The following is an 11,008-nucleotide window of genomic DNA, read 5'->3' as shown; positions in this document are numbered from 1 at the left end:
ATAATATCCCCCTGTGGAGTGGTGGAACAGTTCAAAGGGTTGATAGTAGCCTTGTGTGCATTTGGGAGGGCAATAATTAAAAACAGTGGAACTGTGGAAGCATAAAAAGAGAGAAAATTAGATGATTTAAAAAACCATTATTTAGATATTTCATCTATTGTGTTAAATAGTAAATTATAAGTAATAAGATAGAATATAAAATAGTTAATTAATAAGTGGAGACGAAGGTTCATCGTTACTGCCGATTACCAACTACCTCCGAGCATTGGGGTTGCCGCAATAAAGACTGCTTTTTTTTATTTTAATCTATTCACATTTGGTATTTACACAAATGCATACATTTATCGTTGTCACAGCAAGAGTAAATAGGTAGGGGGTATTGCAATCTTAACGTTTTTACCCAAGAAAAACGCTAATTTGAATGTTAAGTTTTCAGTAACTTTAAATAAAGGTTTTTTTGCAAAATATTCAATTACGATATTTTAGCTAATACCCTGGTAGAAATATAAATACATATATTTTTCTATATGATTTCCTGAAAAAGGAGCACTGAGTAAATATTTTTCGAAAAGGGGTGGTAGGTCAAATAAGTTTGGGAACTACTAGTTTAAAATTTTTTGCAAAAGATGTTTGCGTACAAAAACAAGGATTTCTTTTGCTTAACTTTGATTTAAAATATTTCTTTTGGATTAAGTCATGTAACCAAAAATTAAAACAATAAAAAAGGTTTAAACATTTTAAGTATAAAGATACGGTCAATAAACAAAAATTTTGAATTATTTGAATATTTTCATTATTCTTTAGATTATCTTTTTAACGTTATATATATATATTAGAAAATTGAAAAGATGCAAACTTGTCTATATAAGAAAATTACCTATACAATTCAGATTTAAATAAAATGATGTTAACAGATGTAATCGACAAAAGAGGTGGGGTTGTAATGTATGTTCTTGACAAATTTGAATTAAAAATACAACAAATTTTTATTATTTGAGTTTAGTAAAATCCCTAGTGCCGTGGCTTGTGGGTCAGAGGCCCCTCCAAAAATTGGGGGTGTAGGGTAGCCTACCCACAGCTCTGATAATACACTCTATTTTAAAGCCCATAAGCGTTACTAACCAATCATCTTCTGTGATTGAAAATATTTTCACAAACAGCTCCGTAATTATTAATTTTGTTTATTTTCCAAATAGCACGCGAAGTACTATCTAATGTTAACAAAAAAAAATGCTTTGTGACTTACAGAAATCTTTTTATAAAAAAAACTTAATTTTAAAAACAAACTGCACATAGAAAAATGGGATAACGTTTATTCATCAACAGATCCTAATATTGCGTTTGATAATTTCTTAAATGCATTTCAAAGTATTTTTAATAATATGAAATTTGAAATCAAAAAATAAAGATGATGAAAATATATACAAAAATTATAAAAAGTTTTTTCACCATTACGTAACAGAAGAAAAAATTAGGTATTTTTCTTATTAGCTTGATTAGCATAAATTTGATATAATAAGGACTTGGGCTGTTATAAACAAATCAACAGGAAGAAAAAAAGCACACTTGCTTACCACAAATCTAATTTTCGATAAAAAAAATTTGTAACAAGTGAAACAAATATATGTTAAGAACTTAACAAATATTTTGTTAATGATGGGCCCTCACTTGTTTCTAATATTGTGCAACCAAATAAAACATTTGATATTTTTTGGGAGAAAAACCTACTACGAGTATAAACAATGTAAAGATAACCAAACTTAAATTAAATAAAAAAAATTACTGAGCTTAAACGTAACAAATCATGTGAATATGACAGCATTTTCAGTAATGTAACTATTTATGTTGTGAATAGCATTAGCAAATCATTATTTTATTTAAAATCATCTTCATTTGAAAAGTATACTCCCTGAAAAACTTAAATTAACCAAAATTAACCAAATTTTTAAAAAAGGTTATTGTAATAATGTTTCTAACTACCAACTTATTTCTATTCTTCTATTGTTTTCAAAAGTATTTCAGAAAATAATTTATAATAGAGTTAAACATTACATTACATTAAACATGTTATTAAACGAAAATCAGTTTAGATTTCAAAGCAATTGCTCTAATGAACATGCTGTATTAAACTTGCTAACAAAATATGTCATTTGATAGTGATTAAACTTGCTAACAAAATATGCCATTTGATAGTGATTAAACTTGCTAACAAAATATGTCATTTGATAGTGTTGAACTGGTATAAGATGTGTTTACTGATCTATCCAAAGTCTTGGATACAATTGACCACAGTATTTTACTTTCCGAGCTAAAATATTACGATATAGTAGGCTCAAAATTTAAGTCGGTTCAAAACTATTTGTCCAACAGAAAGCAATTTGTATTATAAAAGTCTGGAGCCCTGGATATTACGTGTGGAGATCCTCAGGGTTCAATCCTAGGTTTATTATTGCATGTAATATATGTTTAAATATCTAAAGTTATGTATGTTGACAATATAAATTTATTTTTTAATCATCCTAATGCAAAGACTTTGCTTGAAACTATGAATAAAAAACTCAAAAGTTTCAACCTCTGGTTCATAGCAAATAAATTAAAACTTAATTGTCAAAAAACTAGCTTTACTCACTTAATATAATAAAACAACCAATTAATCTTCTTTTAAAACTGTCTAAACTGCTTATTAATAAAAATGAAATTAGAAGTGAAAAATATAGAAAATTTTAGGGAGTACAGTTTAATTAAAATTTATCATGGAAAAGTTATATCGGCCTTCTTGAAACAAAAAATATCCTCTACTATATTAGCGTTTTGTATAAATTGAGACCTTTAAAGGTCTAATATTTTATTTTATTTTAAATTTTTTTTTTTTTTTTCAATTTTATTTAGGTGCCCCAAAAAGTCCATACGGTCTTCTCACAGAGCACTGCGGATGAGCATTTAATTGGAAGTTCACGCCTCCTTTCTAACCGATCCTTAGTTCAAACCCCACCTCTGGGAAAAACTTGTCCAGAGGCGGATCCTTTGTTTTCGAGGCAAATGCGCTACTACTGCGCAACGGCTGCTCATAATTAATAAAATAGTATTGAGAACATTTTCTCAATAATAAATCATGTAATATGCTTTACTTTAGCCCTGTACATAGTCAGCTTTGTATACAAATATTGAATGGGCCAGCACCATAGCGTACTTTATAAAGTACACCATGATCAGCACCCGTAAAACAAAATTGTAAAAATAGCAAAGCCTGCAAAACCATGCATGCAAAGCAATTAATTATTTAAATAGGTTAGTAAACCTAAATAAATAAGGTAAATTAGGGTAATATGGTAATATGAGCTTACTAAAAAAATTCTAAGTTATGAGTAGTGAAGTTTAATTTGCTTTGTATTTTTTGAATTGACTTTATGAGGTGATAATAGAATGCAGTATAATTAGCGTAAATTTATACGCAGTATTTAGCGTCTCATCTAATTAAAACACTGCTCAATTTTTTGTGTTATCAAAATATTAGCATTACACATGGAAGAATCTGTGGCACAAAATTTTGATGTTGAGATTTATATAATCATAAAGAAAAATATATTAGCGAAAAATCTGCTCAATTTTTTTTGGAACTGAGTATCTTAGTACCTTGGTCCTGGTACTTAGTACTTTGGTACTGGTTCGTAATGGTTTAAATAAATTTAAATAATTCGGATCTTAATTTTATAAAAAAAAACGCGAAACCTGGATTTGCTCACCAGAAAAAAGTATTGTCCTTCGCTGTCTTTATCCATGACCACCATGGACATTTGCTGGGAAGCCACAGCAATCAGTATTTAGTTTAATTTAGTGGTGAAACCAAGTTTATACAGCAGTTTTTTTTCTTAAATCTGCCATTGTTATTAATCTTGGATTAATAACAGAGATTCTCATCACTAATGAAAACGATAGTGTAATCACTTAACAAGCTCCACCTAAAACTGTTTAGAGTTAGAAAGGGTTTGCTGACAAGAAAACAACTTCTGCTAGTTCTACCATTTTTATTTTTTTGACTCAGCTCACTTGTGACTTGATTGATACAAAAATCAATAACTTGATTGAGACCTTATTCGATATCCGCTAAAGTTAATACAGGAAGAACTAGATATATTTAACTCACTGTGTTGTTTCAGTAGCGGAAGAAATCGACAAGCTCGTGTGAAGCACTTTTATCGAATTTAGATTAATGGAGAGAAAGATAATGCGTTGAACTTTTGCAAACTAAAAGGGAGAATATATTCTTATTTGCGTTTTCTTTTTAGCAATACCAAAAGCACGTTGCTGTACTCCATGTGTTTTTTGCAACCAAAACCAAATTTACTTTGTAAGGTTATGAGATTGACTTATTGAAAATGATATTTAAAAATATTATAATATAAGGAGATATTTTTTAATATCATTTCAATATATTATAATATAATATATTAAAATGATATTAAAAAATATCTCCTTAGTAGGACCAACTTACAATGGTCTGCCGTTCCTCGGCAAAAATGAGCAGATTGGTTTAAAACAATGGGGAAATTATCTGGTTATGCTTAAGCTTCAATCCAAAGACAACCTATTCTATATCAGAACACTTTTAGATCCGTGGCAACAAGGAAAAGGATACTTCAACTTTATCAGTAAACCTCTGTAAGATTTTATCAAGGTTATTGCTGATGAAGTAGTGAAGATGCTGTATTAGTTCTTTATGAAAAATCAAGGTAACTCTTAACTTTTCCTTAAGAACCATAAAGCCTTAAAAATAATTTAAAAATTGGACCCACCCTAATTGATTATTTTGCTGTAGCTAAATGGCGTTGAAAAGTGCTTTAAAGGTACTTTATATTTCGTACTTTGATGTGATGTTCTAATAGCTTAAATTGAGTCAAAAAAGTAGACAACATTACAGAAAAATCACTTGTTAAGTTTAATTATGCTTTTTTCTTGGCCGTTCCAAAGAGATCTTACAAAAGGGTTGACGGAACTGTTATTTACCGTTAAAAAAAAAAAAAAGGTCCTTCATTTCTGACATTCGCCTACTTTAAGTTCTATAATTTTCGCGACTACAGGCTGACTAATTTTGGAGTTAGGTTTTCACAGGAACGTTATACACTCTACGGTCAGTTTTCTAGAAATGCTGCAGGGCAGCTAAAGCAAAAGACAGCTCCGTGTACAAGAAAAGATGACAATAACGCAATTAAGCTTTAAATATTTAACGGCATGTAATCTACAATATTTAATATATCCAAATAAGTAACCACTGCATTTAAAAATGAATGTGCTTATGTATTTATGCATTTGTCAATAAATAATCCATGAAAATTTACATGGATACAAAAACAAACATGGTAGCTTTTTCTAATATTGAGTAATAATAATAAAATTAAGTATCTTTTTTTTTTTTACATAAAGTATTTATTTAGTGTTCTATACATAAGAAAATTTTTGATTTTTAAAAATAGGAGGAAATAATAGAACTTAAAATTACAAGGCAGCTTTATTTTTATGAACAATTTTCGGTTAAATCAAAATATTTTGAAATAAAAAAAATAGATTTTTATTTTCATTTTTAGCTTTTTTCAACATTATGCAGCTTGATTAAACGAAAAGCTTTTTATTATTTAGTTCTGAAAGTTATTGTCTATGGCTCCTTTTTAAAATATTACAAATGAAAAAGGTCTTTAATGCTGACCTTTTTAACACATTTTTTGTACTTCTAAGTATGTAAAAAGTGCATCAAAGTATTCGCTAATATTAAAAGTAAAAATCCTAAATGATTTTATCTTTAATAGTAATAATGATAATGATAATAATAATAATAATAATAATAATAATAATAATAATAATAATAATAATAATAATAATAATAATAATGACAATAATAATAATAGTAATAATAACAATAATAGTAACAATAATAATAGTAATAATAACAATAACAATAATAGCAATAATAATAACAGTAATAATAATAATAATAACAATAATTTTAATAATATTTATAAATTGAGATTTTTATGTTCAGAAATTATACCATAGAATTTATTTAAAATTTATGTGTTAAGAATTTAGGGTTGTAAAAAGACTAAAAAAAAACAACAACTGGAAATTGAAAGTAAAAATAAGAAGTAAAAATAAACATTTATCAAATATTTTCAAAATGGCTGCTGGGCTGATACCTGTTCCTACCATTATTCCACTAATAGCAAAAAGCAAATTGGTTAACGGAGCCAGAAAAGGAATTATTGATACTAGTACACCAGTTGAGTTGCACTCAAGCATGTTGGATTGTATATTATTTTATACATTAGATGGAACAAAGCCTGACCCATTAAAAAAAATTGGTCATGTTAGCACATATCAATATCAGAAACCGTTTACTTTGCCTCCAGGCAAACAAACATTGAAAGCCATAGCTGTTCTAAAAGATGGAAGTAGGGAAAGCTCTGTAAACACTAAAGTTTTTCAAGTAGCTGCATGTAATGAGGAAAGTGAAGTGAATGAACTGACTAAAACTACATGGAAAGTACAAGATGATGAAAAAATTGATCCTTCGCAAAAATTGTTCAAAAAAGTTATTAAACAAAACCCTGATAAAAAAAAAGAAAAAAACTCAGAATGTCTTGTGTCTGATATTATACAAAAAGTATTGATATCTTCTGATGCAGTATCTCCTGAAAATATATCTAATGAGGTGTTATCTTCTGATTTAAAATCTACTTCTCAACTAGTAAATGTTCAGGATTTAATGGATTGCTTTCAATGTGGTAAACGCAGATCAGATCTTTTTGCTCGATTTTGCATAGGGTGTAGTTCATTTTTGCCACCCATTCCCGGAATTTTTAACAAAAAGTTTAAAGTTTCTGAATTTTGTGGAATTTGTGGTACAACTATTGATAGTGATTCAAAATTTTGCAATAACTGTGGTGTGTCTTTAATTCCAAGTGATATTACCAAATTATCTGAAAAAAATCATTTGGGTAAATTACCCCGAAAAAAAACTATTATTTGCATAAGTTGTGGATCAACTAATAATAAAAATAATCACAAATGTATTGTTTGTGATCAAAAATTGGATAAAGAGAATTCTCCAAAAACCTCTATTGCCTCTCAGACTCAGTTGGTGTGTTGCACTTTATGCCAAAAAGTAAATAATTTTGATGCTAAATTTTGTAATGCGTGTAATACTCCTTTAAATAAAGCAATAAAGAAAACCTTAAATTCAAATTCTGAAAATAATTCAGACCATTGTTCTAAATGCTCAGCTGATATACCTTATGGTTCCAGGTTTTGTAATATTTGTGGTGAAAATGTGCCGTCCCATGCAAAGGTGTCTACCCAATCAACAGTTATTTGCACCAACTGCAAGGCTACTAATTCTGTGCAGGCTAAAGAATGTGTTGTTTGCGATGAAAGTCTAAATGCACCAGAAGAAACTGAAAAAGCTCCTAAACCACCTGAGTATGAGTTTGTTATTTGTCCATTGTGTAAAAGAATCAACAGTGCTGATGCAAGATACTGTGATTGGTGTGGTGCTAAGCCTCACACAAATTCTTTTACTGTTAGATGTGATAATTGCTTTAATTTAACTGATGCATATGAAACAAATTGCACATCATGCAAAAATCCGATTACAACACCTATTCGTAAGAGTTTTGATGACAAAATAAAAAATGGAGATATCAAAATTAAAGGTAATTCTGAAAGTAATGCAGGCATAATTACTACAATACACACTGCAGATAATTCTAATAATTGGTGTGATATTCCTGTGGAAAAGATCTTAAAAAAGAAGATTCGAACTACGTTTACTCAAGCAGGTAAAGGTCTTTTAAAAGATGTTAAAATTTCTAAAAGCAGAGGCGTGGTGGCCCCAGAGGCTGAGCGGGATTCCCGCATGGGCTTTTCACTTTTTTATCTAAATATGGGGCTTTTGGCAAATTTTAATTTTTTCTACATTTTAAAGAAATTCCAGAATCATTTAAAATATTTATGTTAGCACAAATTAAATTTTATTAATCACTTGATTTCAAACTTGATTTTAACTTTGAGCGCAATTATATTAGCATTTTGCATAATAATAATATTGCTCTGAAAACAAAGTAGATGTTTTAAAACGTATTATGATATTTTTTTCATGAGAAAAATAATGAACCCATAATCGGTTTTTAACGATCGTAATGTTGACAAAATAAATTTTAGAAAGTCCGCAGACCCAACAATAGTAATAGCTATTATTATTATAATTATTACTTAAATTAATTTAATTTAAAATTTAACCCCAAAACATTTTTATTAAATGAATTAAATCGCAATACAACTACTATATAGTAATTGTATTGCGTTTTAATTAATTTATAAAAAATATTTTGGTGTTAAATTTTAAATTAAGTTTTATATAAATAAGGATCGGACTCATGTTTTGCATTTTTGTAACCTTTCGAAACAGATATAAACTTCTTTAATAATAAATAAAGTTTTTTATTTTTATACAGTTTATATTATTGTATGTAAATAAAGAAATCACCCCGCAATACCCTGTCCTCAGACAGATTTAAAAAAGGATGATGAACTGCTAAATGAAACTACATTATAAAAACTTTTATGTTTAAACTATGTCAATAACGGCACCATTTTTAGAGCGGCATTTTAGTTGTTGCGAGTTTATCCTAAAATGTTAAAAAAAGTTAAAACACCGAATTAAACAAAAGCATAAACTAAAAAGAACTTTCTCATAAAATAAAAAGAATTTCTTAATTTTCAAGATTTTCGATATTTATTTTAGAAAAAAAATTATATATAATTTAAAAAAGTTTATATTATTGTACAATAAAATAAATATCATTATATAGTAATAAAAAAATTAAAATCTTTGATTTTTAATTTTGTGTTAGGCTATGTTCTTCGAACAATAAAATACTAATCGTATTTGCTTGCGGTAAAGTTGTGTTTTAAGAAAATCAAAACATAAACGTGGTCGCTGCATCGCGTAGTTACCATTTTTTATTTTGAAGTATTACAAACAATATTATTAATTACAAATAGTATTATCTCAACTTTTTGGTTTGTATTAATGATTTATTAGAATAAGGTCAGTTATTATATATATATATATATATATATATATATATATATATATATATATATATATATATATATATATATATTTTCGTATGGGCCTTTACATAAAGCATATATGGTAAAATCCCGCATATATAGGCCTTTTAATAAAAATCCCGCATGGGCTTTTTAGAGTCACCACGCCCCTGTCTAAAAGTGCTGAGAAAACCAGTCCTGGCAATGGTTACTGGAGACAACAGCTTGACCACATTATCCAGCAGCTTAAAGTTTATACTCAAAATAATATTGCATTTAGAGACTCTTTTAAAAATTTTGTTTTGTCAAGTTTGCACTCAGCTAATGTTAAACAGAATAATGAGGACGAGACATTATCATTTGAACTTACGTTTGGTTTTAAAGATGAAAAAGATAATAAAAACAAATCAAACATTAAAGAAGACTCCTCAGTTCAAACACTAAAAAATGCAATTGCTGGAAGCTCAAAAGAAAAACTTCACTCTCAATCACCTCAAAAGTCTTCGCCTCGACCATCTCGACCAAGTTCTGCTAAGATGAAATCAACTTTAGATCCTCAAGAAAAAAAATTAACTAAAAAATTGATTGATGCAGAACGAACAGCAGTAAAATTAGGAAAATTATCTCCAGCAAGTTTATCAGCACTAAAGTTAATAACTTCTAGTAATGACGCAGATGAAACTAAATTTGAAGAACTTATAAGATCTGTTAACTTTGATCCAAATTCTGTTGATGAAAGTGACATTCCGTTATTGAAGCTGTGTGTTTTAAATAAAAAGTTTAATTTGATTCAGTTTCTCATTGATGCTGGTGCAAATATAGACCAACTTTCAGGCCCTAAAGAAAATAGTGCCCTTCATGAATCTGTTAGCATGGGAATTTCTGGCCAAGAGTCTGTCGAAATATTACTTCTAAACAAAGCTTCTCCAGATCTGAAAAATAAAAAAGGAAAAACTCCCTATGATATAGCAGTTGAATCTGGAATAGACGGATTAATTAGCAAGTTTACTAAGTACACCTCAAATAACTTATTAAAAGATATAATTAAAATATAGAAAAAAAATCTAGTATTAAAAAAAATGTTTGTATATATTTCATAAGATAGTAGGTTAACATTGGCATTTTGAGTACTTTTGACAGTTTCTAGTTTTACTCCAAATTTTAAGAAACATGAAAAATAAAATATTATTTTAAATAACTTTTTTTTTATCTGTTGAAAAAAAATAATGAAAATTGTTATGGCTTTTTATTTTTGTCTAACAAATGTAAATACTGTCTGCTTAAAAATTCTATATTTGAATATATATCCACTTTCATATTTGTACACTCATACATTCATTTTGAAGCGCATTTGTACAAAATATAAAATGTAGTTATTTATTAGAAGTTATTGTAAATAAAAAATTATTTGAAATATTATTTGATACCTTTTTTTAAACATATTTATATTATTAATTTATTCTCTTTATTTGAGTATTATAAAAATATATCCTTTATTAAAAATCTTTATGATAAATTTATCTATATACTGTATTTTAGTTTTTTTGATGTCAAATCAATTTTTGGTGTCATTAGCTTAAATCATCTCAAATTTTTATGAAACTTGTTGTTTTTCTGTATGTGAATGAAATAAGAAAATTGTGTTAACTTCATTTTAAAATATGCAGTGGTGTTATAGAAATATTAAAGTTTTAAGAAACTGCAAAGTCAGAGTTTTCTAAAAATCAAGCTTTCCAATACCCAAAGTAATTTTGTTGGTACTTTGAAACTCTGTTTTTAAAACAAACATTTACAACATTTAAATGAAATTCTTAATATTTAATACAATTCAGTAAGTAATTACCAAGTGTAAACTTTTCAAATTATGGTTCCTTTTTTGATTGGAATTTGAAAAGTTTTTTTT

At 27.7% G+C, this 11,008-nt stretch overlaps 1 protein-coding gene across 1 annotated transcript; it reads left to right on the top strand.

Annotated features, from left to right (window-relative positions):
• Window positions 1-6,071: 6,071 nt before the first annotated feature.
• Window positions 6,072-10,557, top strand: LOC136074577 (double zinc ribbon and ankyrin repeat-containing protein 1-like). Its single transcript, XM_065786913.1, has 2 exons — window positions 6,072-8,003; window positions 9,214-10,557. The coding sequence occupies exons 1-2, from the start codon at window positions 6,170-6,172 to the stop codon at window positions 10,158-10,160; spliced, it is 2,781 nt and encodes a 926-aa protein (XP_065642985.1). The 5' UTR covers window positions 6,072-6,169; the 3' UTR covers window positions 10,161-10,557.
• Window positions 10,558-11,008: the final 451 nt, after the last annotated feature.

Source organism: Hydra vulgaris, chromosome 01, assembly GCF_038396675.1.
Source record: "Hydra vulgaris chromosome 01, alternate assembly HydraT2T_AEP".
Lineage (NCBI taxonomy): Eukaryota > Metazoa > Cnidaria > Hydrozoa > Anthoathecata > Hydridae > Hydra > Hydra vulgaris.
This window is presented reverse-complemented; position numbering and strand designations above follow the sequence as displayed.

What these genes read in the sequence shown, in the direction of transcription:
- LOC136074577 (XM_065786913.1), top strand. Translation starts at nt 6,170, where the DNA reads ATGGCTGCTGGGCTGATACCTGTTCCTACCATTATTCCACTAATAGCA. An exon ending in GAATCATTTAAAATATTTAT is followed by an intron (nt 8,004 to 9,213) that starts GTTAGCACAAAT and finishes ATATATGGTAAA; the next exon opens with ATCCCGCATATATAGGCCTT.